The 19205-nt window shown below is 34.2% G+C and overlaps 1 protein-coding gene across 13 annotated transcripts in view; it reads left to right on the top strand.

The window, feature by feature from the left end:
• Positions 1-19205, top strand: part of CEP128 (centrosomal protein 128) — a 418511-nt gene that overhangs the window by 188764 nt on the left and 210542 nt on the right. For all 13 annotated transcript variants that reach the window (XM_079128040.1, XM_079128046.1, XM_079128049.1 and 10 more), the window contains one exon: positions 3632-3824. In XM_079128040.1, coding sequence (XP_078984166.1) covers positions 3632-3824 — 193 coding nt within the window. The remainder of the gene's footprint in view (positions 1-3631; positions 3825-19205) is intronic.

A 19205-nucleotide genomic window follows, 5' to 3' on the forward strand; every position in this document is an offset into this window, starting at 1 on the left:
GGCTCAAGTGTTAAAGACTTGATCCTCAGTACACAGTTTTCAGATGTGATGCATAATTGAATCATGAGGACTCTGACCTTATCAATGAATTTATCCATAAATGATTCACATTTGATGGCATTATTGGGAAGTGGCAGACACTGTAGACTGGGGTGGGGGGGCTATGTGGAGGAGGTAGGTCACTGAGGGCATGCCTGTAAGGGTATTTTTCTTGTTTCTGTCCTTTTTACCATGCCCCCAGTCCCTCTGTCTGTCTGTCTCTCTGTCTCTCTCTCTGTCTCTCTGTCTCTGTCTCTGTCTGTCTGTCTCTCTGTCTCTCTGTCTCTGTCTCTGTCTCTGTCTCTCTCTCTCTCTCTCTCTCTCTCTCTCTCTCTCTCTGCTTCCCAGTGCTTCCCAGCTGCCACCAACTGAGCAGCTTTATTCTGCCACACTCTTCTGTCATGTATTCTGCATTGTCTTAGACCCAAAGCAATGACCCTGGCTAAGCAAGGACTGAAACCTCAAGCCCAAACAAATATTTCTTCATTTGATTTTCTTACTTTTTTTTTTTTTTTTTTTTTTTTTATTACAGAGATGGATAGCTTACTGACTCATGTGCTTTGGTCCATCCCTCACACTTTTTATTTGCTTGGAGTGTTATAGTAATCTCTTGATTTTTCTCTGCTCTGTGTAGTCTATATTTTCTAAAGGGTATAGTGTCTGAACTATAGTCTCATTTGCTAAATGAGGATGATGATATATCACCACACACTCAACCCAACTCCTTTTTCCTCATGCTTCAGAAAAAGGTATGGTAGAAAGTCCCTGCGTTTATCAGTCAGTTACCCATGTTTTCTGTCTCATGGAAACTTTTAACCTCTTTGCATGAATATTTCATAGGGAATATTGAGAAACAAAACAAAACAGACTTTATTAAATTTCCTTAATATTAATTGGTTCCCACAGCCCAATTGAAGTCTGTATCACCCTGTGACATTTGGACAAGACAGAGGGCGAACAGATTGCATAGCATGTAGTAACATCACATCTCTCTTACTCAGGAAAGTTTCATTTTAGCTTCATTTTCCTCGCCCCTTTATCTTTTTATTCCTCCTTTTATGGTGTTTGAGTAACAGCTAAACTGTGGTAAAATTTAAATATCCTAAATTCTCTCATTTAGAGTGTTCCATTCAGTGTTTACTACTACCATTCTATGGTTTTTAGTGTAATGACAGTTACACAGTCATCAGTACAATCAGTTTTAGAAAATTTTCATCACCCAAAAAGAAAATGAGTATCCCTTTGCCTACCAATCTGTGCCCACCTATATTTTCAGTCCTAGCCAACTACTAATCTTCCTGCTCTGTAGATTTCTTTATTCTGGTCATTTTATATAAGTGAAATTTTATGATTTGTAGTCTTCTGTGGTTGACTTCTTTTATTTAACAGAATGTTCTCAAGGCTCATTCATGTGGTGGCATATATCAGTACCATTTTTTTTTTGTTGCTGCCAAATAGTATTCCCTTATTTGCATATACCTAATTTTATTCATCCATTTATCATTTGATGAACATTTGTTTCTGTTTTGACTGTTGTGTTTATGTTGCTATAAATAATACTTGTATGAATTTCTGCAGTGACATACATTTTATTTCCCTTGGGTGAATACCTAGGATTGAATTGCTAGGTTATGTGCTAAGTCTTTGTTTAACCCTGTCAGATTGTTTTCCAAAGAGTATTTCTTTTCTTTTCTTTTCTTTTCTTTTCTTTTCTTTTCTTTTCTTTTCTTTTTTCTTTCCTTTTCTTTTCTTTTCTTTCCCTCCCTCTCTTTCTTTCTCATATATATCATGTGGCTTTGTTCCTACATTTATTGCTGTGTTGTATTACATCAGTAGTCTTTAAGTGTATACCAACCTTTCATTCCAGGGATAAATTCCACTTGATTTTGATATTAAAATCTTTAATATGTTTTTGGATTCTGTTAATATTTTGTGGAGGATTTAAAAAAAAAACCTATATTTTTTAGCCACAGCTTTATTATAAGCAGTCTGGGGAAATGTCCATGTGGTCCCAGAAATCTCACTCTGCTATGCCTGGGGTAGAGCAATGGCCACTATGGAGGAAGGACTTTCCAACATCTGGTTATACTTGCCAGGAATTTGTGCAAGTCAGATATAAAAGATGAAAAATACTGGTGCTCCGCCCTTTGAGTAAGACTCCATATACCTTGACGTAAACTGGAGGAGAGCCTTGTCTTCTTGGTAACATTTAGGAATGAGTATTAGAGCTTTTTGTGGAAAGGAGGAGTGGGGACAGTCATGTCTCAATGGCCTGTTTTTAACCCTTTCTGCTGTTATTAACCCATTGTGTCCCAAACCTGGAATAACTGTAAACACTTAAATTGAGCAATAATATATGAAAGTATATTACATTCACAGAATTGAAAACTTGAAACTTAATGAGTTAATGAAATTTAATTCAGTGTTTTGAACAGATGTTCCTTCGTTTACTGTGGACCATAGAACAATTTCTGGAGAATTTCCTTTTTTTTTTTTTTTTTAAATAATTTTCAGCTGTTAGGAGTTGAAGACCAGTTGTGTAGAATTCTTCATGCCATCATTCTGGAGGAGGTTTTATATTAATAATTTTGACCTAGGTTTCACCTTCAAAAGCATGACTTTCCTTCACCCAACATATTTACATGTCACTCATTGGTTGCCTTCCAATATTACTATATAATTGTTTCATAATTTTACTAATCATACTTTTTATCACTGAGGCACATGAGTGCTCTATAGCCCTTCTGACCAAAGGGGCTGTGTCTCCTCTTTGGTGCTGGAGGTGCTTGAAACTGTCCTGTAACAGCCTGATGTTGCTTCTCATCATCTGCTTTACTCAGTATACTTCTTATTGTGGTGAGGGCTGTTTTGATTGTTTAAAATCACCTGGGGATTGAAGGGTATCCTTACTTGGAAAGATCTTGAGACATGACTGACTCCTGTATAGAAGGTGGAGGTATAGGACTTATTTCTCCCCCCTCACACTTTAAGTATCTAAATATTAGATTGAAGGTAGAATCTATCCGGAAGATTTGTCTTTACTTTCCTGGCTTCTTATTTGCAGGAAGATATTGATTTTATCTCTGGACCTGTAGTTAATTTCTTCTACCTGCATTCATTGGACCCACGGAGACAGGCATTTTTAGACTTAAAAAGTAGGAATTTCGTCTTTAAAAAAAATCTACACAATGAAGTGTTTTTATTCTGGGATTTAAAAAATTTTCCAATGTCTGTACTAGACTGCCTTGTATGTCAAATCAGGGACAACATGTATTATGGTTAGAAATTTAATAGAATAAATTTACCATTCTGTTGTCTTGCTAAAGATTGTGGAGTATACTAAATATTTTATAAAAATCTAATAATATTCTAGATTTTCTGAAAAGTTCCTGACCAACTTTTAACTATGTCAACATTTATGCAAAGTAAAACATTGTTATGTAGAAATTTTGCTTTAATTTTGTTTTTATTGTCTCCATTTGTTCAGATTATCATGATGTTACTTTATTTTTCCCTCATATTTTGAAATGCACTGTCCTGGGATTTTTGTTTTGTTTTCTTGAAATATTAGATGTAAATGTTATTTTTTCAGACTAAACTTCAGTGGCTCTGTGAGGAACTGAGAGAGAGAGAAAACAGAGAGAAAAATCTGCGACACCAGCTGATGCTTTGCAGACAACAACTCAAGGATCTGACTGAAAACAAAGAATCTGAGCTCCAGTGTCTCTTTGAACAGATAGAAAGGCAGGAACAACTTCTGGAAGAAATAAATCAGGAAAAGAGAGGTGTGTCAGCTGATTTTATTCCTATTTTTCTTTGTATTTATGGAATCCTATAATTGGAAAAAAGGCTACTTCTACTACCCCTAGCTTGAACTGTTTCCAAATCTATCAGCTTTTCTTATCTCTTGTCTTCTAACTTTTCTTCATTTCTGAGACTACAAGTGGAATTGTTGAGCCCTGAGAATTTTCCTTGAGCCACCAGTGTCCCTCCTCTGTGCAGTGCACTTGTATGTACCGGATGCTTGCAGATATTAATTTGATAAGGCATTCTTCTACCCAGAGAAAATGGTGAAGTTTGCATTTTTATTCATTAATTCATTAAACAAATATTTATGTTGTGCCTATTTTGTATTATGGCACTCTAGTGGCTGAGAATACATTAGTGAATAAAGTGAAATAAAGCTAAATACCCTTATTTAGCTTTCTGTGGGGTGACAGGAAATAAATGTAATAAATAGGTAAACATATAACATGTTAGAAGATTGTAATTCAACTTGCAAGTGTATTAGAGTAAGAAAGAGAATTTGGGGGAATAGCGGCAGGATTTAATATGTAGGTAATATCTAATTTTAAAAGTTGGCCCAGAGACTTGGAAAATTACTTTCCTACTTTGTAAGAGTAGGGATGCATCATGATGAGAAGAAGAAAAAAAAATCAGTTATATATAGAAATCCTGTGTGTATCTTGTTTTGTTGACCTTGAATTGTTGTTTATTGGTAAACTATTGAGAAGAATTAGAAGCTTTTTTTTTGTTTGTATGGTACTGGGAACTTAATCCAGGAATGTTCTACCACTGAGCTACTCCTGCCAGCCCTTTTTTATTTTTATTATTATATTTTTTATTTTGAGTCAGGATCTCACTAAGTTTTCAAGGCTGGCCTTGAACTTGTGATTCTTCTGCCTCAGCTTCCCAAGTAACTGGGTGCAAGAGGCTTAATATAATGTCCCAGTAAGAAAATCCAAACATTAACATATGATAATCCTTTTGAAATAAATGTTTCATTTTTCCTTTTAAAAATTAGGGTTATTGTCTCACATGTACTACTTATAAATTGTTTATTACTATACTGCAGTGATTTTCAATTGTTTTTGGTGTCAGGACCACAATATATATTCTTAAAATTTTGAGACCCAAAGAGCTTTTTAAACATATGTATACATATAATATATATACACACACACAGACACACACATATATATGTATAAATGTGTACCAAATTAAAAACTGAAAGTGAGAATTTTTAAAATGTTTTTGTTTGAAGTAATAATTATAGACTCATTTTGCATTGATATAAGTGTTAATGGCAATAAATAGAAGAGTCACCTTGTTTTGCATTTTTGTAAATCTCTAGTTGCTGGCCTAAATGAAAACAAGTTAGACTCTCAGTTTTGCCTCTGTGTTGTATCTGTTGTTATACTCACATATCACATAACCTCTGGAAAAACTGTTCTTTACATTTTGCATATGATGAGAAATTGAGTGTTAAAAGGAAAATCATATCTTACCAGTGTTTTTAAGAGGTGTTGTACAGACTAGACTCTAGGCTACATTTTGAGAACTGTTGCTCTAGGTAGTTGAAAGATAGAAACTTAATCTGTACTATTAGTAAATTTCAGAGAATGCTCTTTTTTATTTTAATGACAGTACATTAACATCTCATTATCAAAATTATAGATAAAGCTATGTGGTCACACCTTATGGATTCCTCCCTGTTAGATTAGATTGGAACTCAGTTTTATTTTCAGTAGATATTATTAATATTATCACCCTGCAAATAATTTCTTTACGTAAGCATAACTGAAATATATATTATAAATACATGAAGTTGTCAGTGCGCAGAAATCCAGAAGAACCAAATAATTGTATACTTAGATAGTCAAAGTCAAATTCTGAATTCCTTAGAAGGTAAATCTATAAAGTTTATTATGTCTCAGTATGATTGCTTTTATTTCTACTTTTTGGATTTAATGATAGTTTTTTGATTGCTTTGTATCCTTAGAACATTTTAATTCCTTACACATTTTAGAATCAACTTGTCAGTTTTTAAAAAGAATCTATTGGTGTTTGATAGAATTATGTTGAATATATACATTAACTGGAGAACAGATATCTTAATATAGGTTCTTGTAATCCATGAATATGAAATATCTGTTTGGGTTGTCTTTAACTTTTTTGTAGTGTTAAACAATCAGGTCTTGAACATTTTTTTTAGTTTCATTTCTTTTTGTGTGTGTGATTTCTGGTGGTACAATAAAGGGTATTTAAAATTTTCAAATTCCAGAATTTAGTATTTTGAAATATAATTAACATTATAGTTTAAAACTTTGCTAATTTGTTCTCTAGTGGTTTCTTTTTGTTATTATATTTGATGATTCCATAGTACCTTGTGTTTTCCTAGTACATAGTCACATCACCTGTAAATAAAGATAGTTTTATTTCTTTTTCCTTCTTCCCTCAATCAACTAATTGAGATTGCCTGTTAATCGTAAACAAATTGTGCATTCTTGGGATTAACTCAATTTAATCATAATGTATTTTTTCTTCTATATATGTCTAGGTTTAGTTTATTAATCTAGTAATAATCTTTGTGTTCATGAGGAATATTTATCACTTCATTCCTTCTAATATCATTATCTGATTTAAATATCAGTTGTAGTGATGTGGCCTTATACAATAAAGTGAGTTGTGCTTTTTATTTTTGGAGAGCATTTGTATAAAGATTGTATTGTTCTTTTATAATAAATTCATTAATGAAACCATTTAGGCCTATGGTTTATGTTTTGAGAAGAGTTTTTAGAGATTTAAGGCTATTCAGAAATTCTGTTTCTTCTTGATCATTTTATTAATATGTGCCTTTCAAGAGACTTATTGATTTCACCTAAATTGTTGACTTTATTGGCATAAATTTTTTATAATGTCCCTTTTTTTATCCTTTTATTTTTTGTAAGATCTGTTTGATGATTCTTACTGTATATGATATTGGTATTTTCCTCCCTTTTGTACTTTATCATTCTTGTTAAGGGTTTAATCAATTTTTTTTAGTATTTTCAACAAAATAACTTTTTGATTTTATTCTATTTATATTTTTCACATTTTCTTGATTTCTGCTTTTCATTTTATCCCCTTCTTTAAATATCACTTGTTTCTTTCTTTTGCTTCTTAAGTTATATTTTGATCATACCAGTAGTCCACTTTGGCAGTAGTCCATGAATTTTGCTGTGTTTTATTTTCATTATCATTTAGTTTGTATTATAAAATATTTCTTGGTGAAGTGTTTTTTTTACCCAGTTTTGTTTGTTTGTTTTTTGAAGTATACTGCTTGACTTCCAAACACTGTATGGAGGTGATCTTGTATTTTTTTAAGTTAATGACTTAATACCTTTATAGACCTAGAATGTATTTTCTATTAATAGGATTCTTTGAAATTTATTGATACTATTTGTACAACTTTTATTCTGGTCTATTTTAGTGAATTTTCTGTGTGCCTGTGGAAAATAAGCTATGTTCTTCATGTATTGTGAAATGTTCTATAAATGTCACATGAATGATTTTTCACAGTCTTCTGTGTTCCTGATGATTTCTTTTTTTTTTTTTTTTTTTTTTGCGGTACTGGGGTTCGAACTCAGGGCCTTGTGCTCGCGAGGCAAGCACTCTACCAGCTGAGCTATCTCCCCAGCCCTCGTGATGATTTCTATATCCATTTTGACTTTTTTGTTTCCATCAACTTCCAAGAGAAGATTGTTTAAAAGATCTAAATATCACTGTGAATTTCTTTTTTGTTTTTGTTGTTGTTGTTGCTTCATGTAAAACTATAATTAGATTGTTTTCATACTGATCTGTGAGAATGGGTCTATGTAGAAGGCTCCTATTACAATCTCTGTAAAAGTAAAAGAGGTGTTGAGGAAGGACATTTATAGTGGATTAGAAAACAGATAAAAATATAAAAATATTTTGTGTGATTCAGTACAGGATTAGATAGTGTTGGTGACTTATACAAGTCTCCAAGGTATCAATGGTTTTGACATTTGAAGAAATGGGAATGTCAGAAAGTGTGAACTGATTGGATCTGAGAGAAAGAGGGATCATTTTTTTTATCTGTATCTTATAATCATAAATGAAAAAAGTTTATTTTAAGGGTCAAACTTTTGTAACAGAGAGGCAATATATTAATCTCTTGCCTTGTGTATAAGATGTATTAGGAAGGTGCTGACTGATGGATTCAGAAATGATGAGAATTTTAATCTGCTACTAAGCAAATGCTATTCTAGGAGACACTTATGGACATGTTATATGAGATATAGTATTAGAAATATAAGCAACATATTCTTGGTAAAAAGGATATTACTGATTACTTCTTTTGAGGTCTATTCGGGCACATTTTTACTAAGAGATGTCATTTGAAAATGAAGCAGTATTTCCATAGGGAAAGGAAGGATAAAAAGAGAGTCTCTGCAGAACTTATCTGCATAATGATTTTCCTGCTTACTTAACATATTTGTTCAGTACAACACACACAGTATAGATAAATGACAACAGAACTGATGACTAAGTTTAGCTATTTCTGAAGTATCAGAGTTTTTTGTTGTGAAAATTTGTATTTGATTCTTTTCATCATAGAAACTTATGTATTAATAGAGATAACAAGGTTAACTTACCTACTAGTGAAAAAAGAGAGAATCTTCCTGTTTTTAGAATTAATGCCATTCTCAGAACTGATACTTTAGTGTTATTTAATCTGACTTAAGTGACACTGCCCAGGGAAAAGGAGTTTCTATCAGTGCTACAGGATTTGTAGGTCTGAGTTGTCTTAACCTTCCTGGATTATTCTGAACCTGTAGATTTGGGCTGGCATATTTGAAAAGGTGTGGAAATCTATTAAGGGGTTAATGTCACCAGGCCTCCTAGAAATTTAAAAATTATTGACTGAGAAATTCTTTATTGTTATGAGTCATAATAAAGATAAGCATTAAAGAAAAGTAAACTGCAGCTGGGAGGATTTAGGTATGATAGAATTCTCTGAAACTGCGAAGTTTGCGGGAAACTAAAACTTGAAAGTTGCCAGAATTCATTTTCTTAAAGGTCTTAAGGAGAGGAGTCAATACAGTAAAATCACATTCACATTCTTGCTCTATGAAATGCTAATGATTTATTGACAAATATGGAAGACAGTTTTCTTAACTTATTTTTCTTTAAACTAAAATTATGAACTCTTAAGCAGGGAACCGATCTTGCTTTCTAGGTAGTCTGTGTTTGGCTATGACTATTCAGTATACATAATTTTTCTTCCTGAAGTAATTAGAATTGACATGGCCTTTGAAATTCTTTCACCTTAAAGATGAAATTTGACCTCCTGTAGCTTTTTAAATTAGGTCAGGTCACCAACTTTCTGTTTTCTTGATTCAATAAGTATAATGTGTACGAGACAGTAATCCCCAGTAGCAATGCATGGTACCAAGCCATCCTGAATCTGTCCCTTGCTGTCATGTATCTTTTATTGGGAATGTACACCTAAAGATGAAATAAGTCATTGTCAGGGCTTTTCTCTTAGGGAATCACCTTTTCCCAATAGCTTTAAAAGGAAAACTACTAATAGGAGGTGGAAGAAGGGAAATAATATTCTAACAATGTTAGAACGCAGTACCTTTGCAGCGGAGGACTACTTTCTCAATTTGTTTTTGCCTAGTGTCTGTGTTTTAGCCACTAAGTAGGTAGTAGAGGAAACATGCATCATCTTCCTACATTTTTCTTTTTTCAGTTCATTTTAGTTTTACCTTAGCAATGGTGGCTGTGGCTATGGCAAGCATCTAGAGGCTTGTCCTTGCCCTGAAACATCTTATTTCTTACCTCAATGAATTTTCAACAGATTTGCAGTTAAGAAGAGTGTTTAATAATATGTATCCACTGGAATGATTCCAGAAAAGTAGTAGTTTTTAAATATTTGAGTGTTATATCCCTGGTGTATAAAAAGAACTTGGTATGTAGTAGGCATGTCAAATACTTGTTGAGTAAGTGAATGAATGAGTAAACAAAATAACATTAGAGGAGGCATATTAGTCAGATTTAGTGAAAGAAAAAATGAATCGTAAGTGCTTATATTTAGAAAGACACAGATGATACCTGGCTACTGACCCAAATTTCTTTTCTTCCCTTCTTAAAATTTACTGGAGTACTTATTAAACTCTTCAAAAACAAAAGACAAGTCAGCAAATATTTGGTAGAAGTTGATTAAGTAGCTTCATTCGAGTGGTTTACATTTTATTTATGACACTCTGGGATTTGGTAATAGTATTTGTCTTTCTTAGTATTTTCAGTTATATATTGTATTTTACAGTAGCAGTATTCAAATGATTTACATTTTTTCATTTCATGACAGTATTCTCTAAGAGTTTCCTGATTCATTTAGGGATACTATAATATTGTTAGTATAATTCTAACCAGGTTTTGTACCATGATTTGAGTTACCTCTCATATGATATGAAAAAAAAAAAATTTCACAATACCTAGATATCAGATAAAGAAGGAATATTATAATGATGTGGTTGTCTAAAATAATTTCCTAGAGTAAAATAAATATAACCTTTAAAATACTATATTTTCTATATATGTAAGATTGTAGAAAAATTGAAGCATGATCATAAATGTTGAATAGATGGAGTCATAAAAAGAAAGGTTGAAAAGATCAAAGCAAGTTTAATTGGTATGGCAGGATCTCAGAAGATATGAGCAGATGGGAGCACAAGTAAAGATAGAGACATGAAGCTTGGAAAAAATGAGGGCAAAAGAGTTATGGATTTCCCTTTCAGAGACCCTTTTAGTATTGTGAATACACTTGTGTGTTTTGGCAGACTCACCTATCACAGTAATTTGTGTAGTTTTTCCTTGTTTTGACTGTTAGCCTCTCTGCATCCGTGATGGGGCCTAACTGATCTTTGCTTTATATAAGCTTCAAGGCAGGGTGAGCGTGCAAACAGTTGAGAAGTAGGCAGTGAAGGAAAGGTGCATGATCTTCCTGTGCCTGTGTATGCACAAAGAAAGATGAACATTTGGAGGAAAGGATTGAAGGAGAGGTAGCCATCAGATTTCTATGGAAGACTTTTGAGGGACCTGTGTAGGTGGAGGTCTTTGGGGTTTAATCCAAATTGTAGAATATTTGGCTACATTTGTTGTAATTTCTTTTTAATATATACTTAAGGTGGCTATCCAAGACATTGAGCCTGCTTATTGATTAATCTAGTATGTTATACACTCTTTATTCTGGCCTTATACATGACTTAGAGGATGAGTTACTTGAATATATAATAGAGATATGACTCAGTTTCCCACATATTTTAAAATTGCTCTGTTGTTCACAGCATTGATTTGTAAATAGCATTCTATTTACAATTCTATTATGTTATGTTATGTAACAGGTGGTCTCGACTTTTTAAAGCTTTTTTCCTTTCATTTCTCTATTCCCAGTGAGAAAACTTTTTCAGCTAATATTTCTGTGCCAGTTGGTGGTTGATGGCTGAACAGAGGATGATTTCTTAGAATTTATTCATGGGACAAAAAAATATTAGGGACTCGTAGGTATCTTTGTTAACATGTAAGGGGGAATATAAGGTTTTATCTTTTTTTTTTTGTATATTACTTATTGATTTGTCTATCTACACCCTGATTCATCTGTTACTTATTCCTAAATTATGTCACTTTTTTAGATTTGTTTTATTTGAAAGAATAATGTATAACCATGATGTTTATAGAAGTATGAGTTCACTCCAAAAACAAGGAGAAATAATTTTTAAAAATCTAATATTGGAATGTAATGTTTCAATATTCAGAAGTATTTAAGGAATGGTTTCTAGATTTAATTTGTTTAAATTCTGAGTAACTGAAAATTTAACTTTTTACTTTTACTGTGTTACCTGCTTGTCAGAAATTCAGTGAGGTCTATCATTAGTAATAATGAAAGATTATTTTAATTGATAATTTGAAAACATTATTTAAACATCAATTAATAATTGAATTCTTGGGTACTTGGGACTTAATTCGAGATCCAGAATGCTTTTGATACCAGATGTGGTTGCTGAAAATAAACACAAATGTCATGAAATTTAAAACGGAAATATTTTAAAAGAGGATGATAACATTGTATATAAAACTTGTATTGTTTAATAGTTGTGAAACTTCAGGGAACCTTTTCTTAATTGATTAATTTGAAAGTTTTCCTGAGAACATTTAAAATCTGTCTTTATATTTATGATGTGAAAGAAAGATTACCTTCTTCAATTTCCTTGTCCTTTACAACTAACAGCTGTATAAAGTCTTCCTTGGTCTTTTCTCACATATCCAATCTCCTCTTTTTGTTTAGACTTTTTGTGTTAATCTGGATTCTTCAGAAACTGAACCAAAGGGATAAGTGTGTGTGTGTGTGTGTGTGTGTGTGTGTGTGTGTGTGTGTGTGTATGCGTGTGTGTGAGTGTGTGTGAAATGAGCTCACATAGTTATGAAGGCAAGTCCCAGGGTTTGTAGTTGGCAATATGAAGATCCAAGAATATTGATAGTATAGTTCCAGTTTAAGTTGAAAGACCTGAGGACCAGGACAGGTGATGTAAGTTCTAGTTTGAGTTCGAGTTCCAAGATAGAAGATTGATGTGCTGGCTCAGAGACAGACAGGCAGGTGCAAATTCTTGCTTACTCGGCTTTTGTCTACTCTGTCCTTTAATGGATTAAATGATGCCCACCTATGTTAGGGATGGCAGTAGCTTTACTCAGTGAGTTGATTCAATTGCTAACTTCACCTACAAACACCCTTATAGACACACTCAAAATGATGGTTCATTTGATGTCTGGGTACCCTGTGGCCCAATCTAGTTGCCATATAAATTAACCATTACACTATCTCTATTTCATTTTGTTCCTTTGTTCCTGCAAGGATTTCAGAAGCTTCTTATTTGCAAGATCACCCTAACCTCTGGTCCCTGCCTTCAATGGGCTGGTCTATATCCACATGCCTTCTAGAGCCCAAGACAGATGACTTTCCTAGGCAGGCATATTTCAGTGGGTGTTTTCAAGGGCACACTGTTCCCTGCCCTCCAGCTGTGTGTTTCTCCACCCATTTCTCTGCTATTTAATAAAGCATTTGGTAAAGGTGGCATCTTACAGAAATTACCTTGAATATGCTCTAATTAGCACAAAGAAGTAAATCATTCACAAACTTTGGTTTTGTATTTTTTATAATAAATTACTTGCAACACACCCACAATTGACCTTCTCAGAGCAGTGTTTCTGTGGAGAAGCCAAACACACACACACACACACACACACACACACACACACACACACACACACAACTGCTGTTCTAATCAGTTCTGCTAGCTGCATCTTCATTAAACACAAGTTTGATTCCTTGACTCCTCAGCTCCCACATCTTAAGTTATTTTACCACTGCTAAAAAATAAAGTTCAAACTGTTTTTACATTGGATTTAATCTCTTGTCTTACAGATTCTTGTTTGCCCATTGATTTGGCACCATAGTTTATATTAACAGGAAGTAGAGCTATTTAATGGATATTTGGGAGACTGTACAGGTGACTAGAGAGATAAATAGGCAGTATAGATTTAGCCTCTTACCTTTCTCCCATTTATTATGTTATTTTTAAGAGAAGTTTCATTTTCTCATTATAATCTCTACAGTAGACCCTTTAATCTGTCAATCAAAAAGAAAACAAACATTGATTTGCTGTTATTTCTTCTTTAAGACATGGGAGCAAATATGAGCTATTGGCCAAAAACTAATTTTTCTACCAAACTGTTCTAATAGTGTACTTTATTAGCTTAGAAGTTTTCACTATGTCTTTTGAAAGTAGGTTACCTGGCAATAAATCTTCCTCCTGTTTATTTTTCCAGAGTAAAGTCCTTCATGTTCTGTCTAATAGTATTATTTAGAGAGTTTTTCATACATGTACATTAATGTTCTTATTTTTTCTACATTGAAATTGTGAATTCTTCTTTAATTCAGGAAGTGTTACTGCTTTCCACCCACTCTGTGACTCTGGCTATTTAATGTGTACCTTTCAAAAGAGGTACATATTTCTTTAATAATTATATCTTTGTTTATGCTGAAGTTAAAACCTTTTTTCAGAACAATACAATGAAGATAAAATGTCTGCCGTATCTCCTGAGATCCTCCCTAAACACAGCATTTCTCATCATATTTCACTAGATATGTTTTTCATTATGGTGTTTGTTAAGGGAGGAAAGAAGACCCAAACACAATTTCACTGAAATATCTTTTCAAAAAACCACTCTTTTTTATAATTTTTAATTTTGGGGGGTGGTTGCATTGTGTATTGAACCCATGGCTTCATGCGTGCTAGGTAAGAGCTCTACCATTGAGCTACACACCCCCTCCCAGTCCTATTTTTTTTGTTTTATTTTGAGACAGGGTCTTACTAAATTAACCCTTGAACTTGTGATCCTCAGCCTCCTGGGTAGCTGGGATTACAGGTGTGCACCACTCTGCCTGTCAAGAGAATATTCTTCATGCGAAATTTAGTTTTAAAAAAATGTCATATAAAAAATGTTATACATCAGTAATAAAAGGAGTCTTTATTTCAAAATAATAAAAATAGAGTATCCTATCTTGGAACTAGGGTAGAAACTGTTGTACCTAGTGGAAAAGACAGGAGGAGATGATGTGGTTTGTGCCCTCAGTGATTCCTTTAAATCACATGGCTCAACTCTGACCTGTGGATCTTTTGACTCAGAATGGGTAGCAAGAATGCATCAACAGTAACACCAAAGAGCTGTCAAAGAGAAAAAAGATAACTCGGTAACATGTGGTTACATTCCAGTTGGAAGATGCAGCTCTGACCTCGTACTATATTTATGGTCTGTAATTTTTATATCTGCATACAGGTTTTCATAACTATACTAGTCTATGTAAGTATAAAAATTATCCTTTTTTCCTTCTCTTAATCCAGACAGAAAATATTGTGATCACCTATTAAAAGAGAATGCAAATACATTAGTGAGGCCAGGGGACAAGACCACAGTCAATGGGGAGATGGGGGCTTATTCAAGAGGGAAAGAAATCAAATGCTAATACCTACAGAGCCCTTCACTCTTCTTCTCTAACTCGTTGCCAAGGTAACCTGCCTCTAGGGATTATTCCTTCCTACAAGGGGCTGTTAATGAATGCCTTCTGGCCTCTCTCTTCCTGCCTGGACCCCTGGGCTACTCCTTTCCCACCCAGGATCACTCCACCTTTTGGCCCACCTTTTGATCAGGTAGGCAAGGGGAGAAGGAGGGCATGAGAACAAAGTAAATCTGAAATGTATAGAAAGGGCAGGGTACCCCCACTTCTTTGAGTATCAGCTCTGGTTCCCTTCCTCGTTCCAGGAGAAGTCTATCTCTTTTCTATTCTTTAAATAAAACCTGCTTTCTATGTGGCCTCAGTGTTTCTCAAGTGATTGATTCTCATCACTGGCGGTATCATTAGGAATTTGTTAATAAATAAGAATTTGGAGTATTGTCCTGCTTCTCAGGTGTGAATTTAACAGTGTTACCATTTGCGCAGTTCCTACAGAAATGTATACCAGTACCATATTTCTTTGTTTTTGAAATCTGTGGAGCAAACATATAAAATATGTTTTCTGTCTAATAGCTGCTTTCAGATTTGCTCTTTCCTCCTCTTTGTAGCTCCTTCTGATATCTGGAGTGAACTGGGACAGATACCCATGCTTCTCCTTAGGCTTTGCACACAAAGCTCTTGTGTTTAACTATTGGTATTTTTTTTGCTGTACTGTAAGTGACCTTTATTCCATCTTAAACTAATATATCCTGCTGCTTCTTTACAATTTCGCCCTTGTCCAGGTTGAATTGTAACCTCATTTTTGTGTAAATCTTGGTATAAGGTCGGTATTAGACAAGACATAAATGTCGTGGCCCAGGTGCATGTCTCCGTGTAAACCAATCTGAACTCCTTCACAGTGGCTTTGTAATGGTCTTTCAATCTCCATGCCTTCATAACTGTGCTCAGGTGACTAAGCATCTGATTACTTTTCCACAGCTCTAGTTCCATCCAATTTCTTGTTTATTTTTTATTTGCAATTTTTATACAATCTTTCTTCAGGTCAGTTTTCTTCCGTAAGCACATAGGAATGCCCCCTCTCCTCCTTTAAAATGTCTAGTTTTCAAATATTTTGTTTACCTTTCAGCAACTCAGTCCCAAAGACAATTTGGTTATTCAAAAAAAAGTTATATAGTCATAGTCATTAAACCAGGTTCATTTCCTTTTTAATCTATTTCTCCTTGAAATCCCCATTTATTCATATTGTTACCTGGGCAGATGTTTTCAGTGAGATCTATGAACATCTAGCATATTTGGCTGTATGATTTACATTTTTCTCCTTAAGTTCAGTTCTTGCTAATGAAAGAACTTGTCCTGCTGAGGGAAGTTGTAGGCTGGACAAAAGTGACTCATTTTTATTGACTACCTGTTAGTATCTTTTTTTTTTTTCAATGCTAATAGCCTGTGTATTTTTTTTTTTTTATTGTAAACAAATGGGGTACAACTTGTTTCTCTGGTTGTACATGAAGTGGAGGTGTGCCATTTGTGTAAACATATATTTACATAGGGTAACGATGTTTGATTCATTCTGTTATTTTTCCTTCTCCCCACCCCTCCCACTCCTCTTTTTCTCTATATAGTCCATCCTTCCTCCATCCTTATCTCCCTCCCATCCCCTATTATGTGTCATCATCCGCTTATCAGCGAGATCATTTGTTCTTTGGTTTTGGGGGATTGGCTTATCTCACTTAGCATGGTATTCTCCAATTTCATCCATTTGCCTGCAAATGCCATAATTTTATTCTTTTTTATGACTGAGTAATATTCCATTGTGTATATATGTGTGTGTGTGTGTGTGTGTGTGTGTGTGTGTGTGTGTATACACATCTCACAGTTTCTTTATCCATTCATCAATTGAAGGGCATCTGGGTTGGTTCCACAACCTGGCTATTGTGAATTGAGCAGCTATGAACATTGATGTGGCTTTATCTCTGTAGTATGCTGATTTTAAGTCCTTTGGGTATAGGCCAAGGAGTGGGATAGCTGGGTCAAATGGTGGTTCCATTCCAAATTTTCTGAGGAATCTCCACACTGCTTTCCTGGGTAGCTGTACTAATTTGCAACCCCACCAGCAATGTATGAGTGTACCTTTTTCCCCATATCCTCACCAACACCTGTTGTTGCCTGTGTTCTTGATAATCACCATTCTAATTAGGGTGAGATGGAATCTTAGGGTGGTTTTGATTTGCATTTCTCTTATTACAAGAGATGTTGAACATTTTTTCATATATCTGTTGATTGCTTGTGGATCTTCTTCTGTGGAGCATGTGCTCATTTCCTTAACCCATTTGTTGATTGGGTTATTTGTATTTTTGGTGTAGTTTTTCGAGTTCTTTATACATTCTGGAGACGAGCACTCTATCTGAAGTATGTGTGGCAAAGATTTTCTACCACTCTGTAGGCTCTCTCTTCACATTGCTGATAGTTTCCTGTACTGAGAGAAAGCTATTTAGTTTGAATCTATCCCAGTTATTGATTCTTGTTTTTATTTCTTGTGCTATGGGAGTCCTGTTAAGGAAGTCTGATCCTAAGCCAACAAGTTGAAGATTTGGACCTACTTTTTCTTCTATAAGATGCAGGGTCTCTGGTCTGATTTCAAGGTCCTTGATCCATTGTGAGTTGAGTTTTGTGCAGGGTGAGTGATAGGGGTTTAGTTTCATTCTGTTGCATATGGATTTCCAGTTTTCCCAGCACCATTTGTTGAAGAGGCTATCTTTTCTCCATTGCATATTTTTGGCACCTTTGTCTAGTATTAGAAAATTGTATTTATTTGGGTTTGTGTCCGTGTCCTCTATTCTGTACCATTGATCTACCTGTCTATTTTGGTGCCAATACCATGCTGTTTTTGTTACTATTGCTTTGTAGTATAGTTGAAGTTCTGGTATTGCGATACCCCCTGCTTCACTCTTCCTGCTAAGGATTGCTTTAGCTACTCTGGGTTTCTTACTCTTCCACATGAATTTCATGATTGCTTGCTCTATTTCTGTGAGGTACGTCATTGGGATTTTAATTGGAATTGCATTGAATCTGTATAGCACTTTTGGTAGTATGACCATTTTGACAATATTAATTTTGCCTATCCAAGAACATGGGAGGTCCTTCCATCTTCTAAGGTCTTCCTTAATTTCTTTCTTCAGTGTTTTGTAGTTTTCATTGTAGAGATCTTTTACCTCTTTGGTTAGATTGATTCCCAATATTTTATTTTATTTTATTTTTGAGACTGTTGTGAATGGGGTAGTTTTCCTAAATTCTCTGTATCTTTTGAGTGCCTGATATTCCATTGAATTCCATATGAGAAAGAGACATACTCTTTTCTTTTAGGGAATTTGAAGTTCTTTAATTCAGATGAAAAAAATTTTCACAAACATTTACTTGTAAAGCTGTGAAAATGATTATATAGATATGGGTTGTCTGCTTTGCAAAAGGAAGGAGTTGTTGATGGAGAAGTTTAGTTGGCTCTAAAGATTTGTTTTTAATGTGATTTGATGGTTCCAAAGAAGCAACCACTGAAAGCACTTTTCTTTCTGTTGACCTTAGGGCTGTAAATGCCCTAAAGGAATATGCACCATAGGTTACAACACTCAGAGAGTTAAACCTTTCTTTGTACTATTATTAGTAGGAACTTTTCGGATTAATGAAATGGTAGAAACTCCTGTTGCCTTGGACCAGAAGTGTGGCTGTCATGGTAATAGGAAGTAAGTCTGCTGGCTTATAAAGGATAAGGGAAGGAAGAAACATCTATTTTGGAGTGATTTGTGGATTGGGAAGGAAAAGATGAGATGTGTGCTTGTTGATTATATAAAGGATCTCTTAGGGTTACGTCTTTATATTTATGGATAGTATCTTATAGAATGTCTCCCACCCCAGTTCCAGATGAAGGAATAGAATAAGTGAATGGTTAAGCATTTGCTGGGGAAGAGTTATTTTGGGGAGAGAAAAGGATTTTCTGGATCTCATTTGCCCCATTTGTAATTTTTTTAAAAAAATTTCAAATGTAGCTGAAATATAGCAATATTTGATTATTCTGTGTAAGTTAATTAACTGGAATTAATACCATGTAAGATTTCCAGCTTTTAAAAATGCTGCATATTTTCTCTAAAAGAAGATTTTTCCCTTCACATTTTAATTTTCTGGATTACAGAGTTCTCTGATCAATGGGAACCTTTCTATTGTACCACATTCCAGCATAACTCTTGGAATAAGATAATTTTCCTGACTGTATATTCAGTTTTCTTGAATTGTGGTTCATTCCTGTTGGCGATAACTTGAA

Source organism: Sciurus vulgaris (genome assembly GCF_902686455.1).
Source record: "Sciurus vulgaris genome assembly, chromosome: 2".
NCBI classification, from domain to species: Eukaryota; Metazoa; Chordata; class Mammalia; order Rodentia; family Sciuridae; genus Sciurus; species Sciurus vulgaris.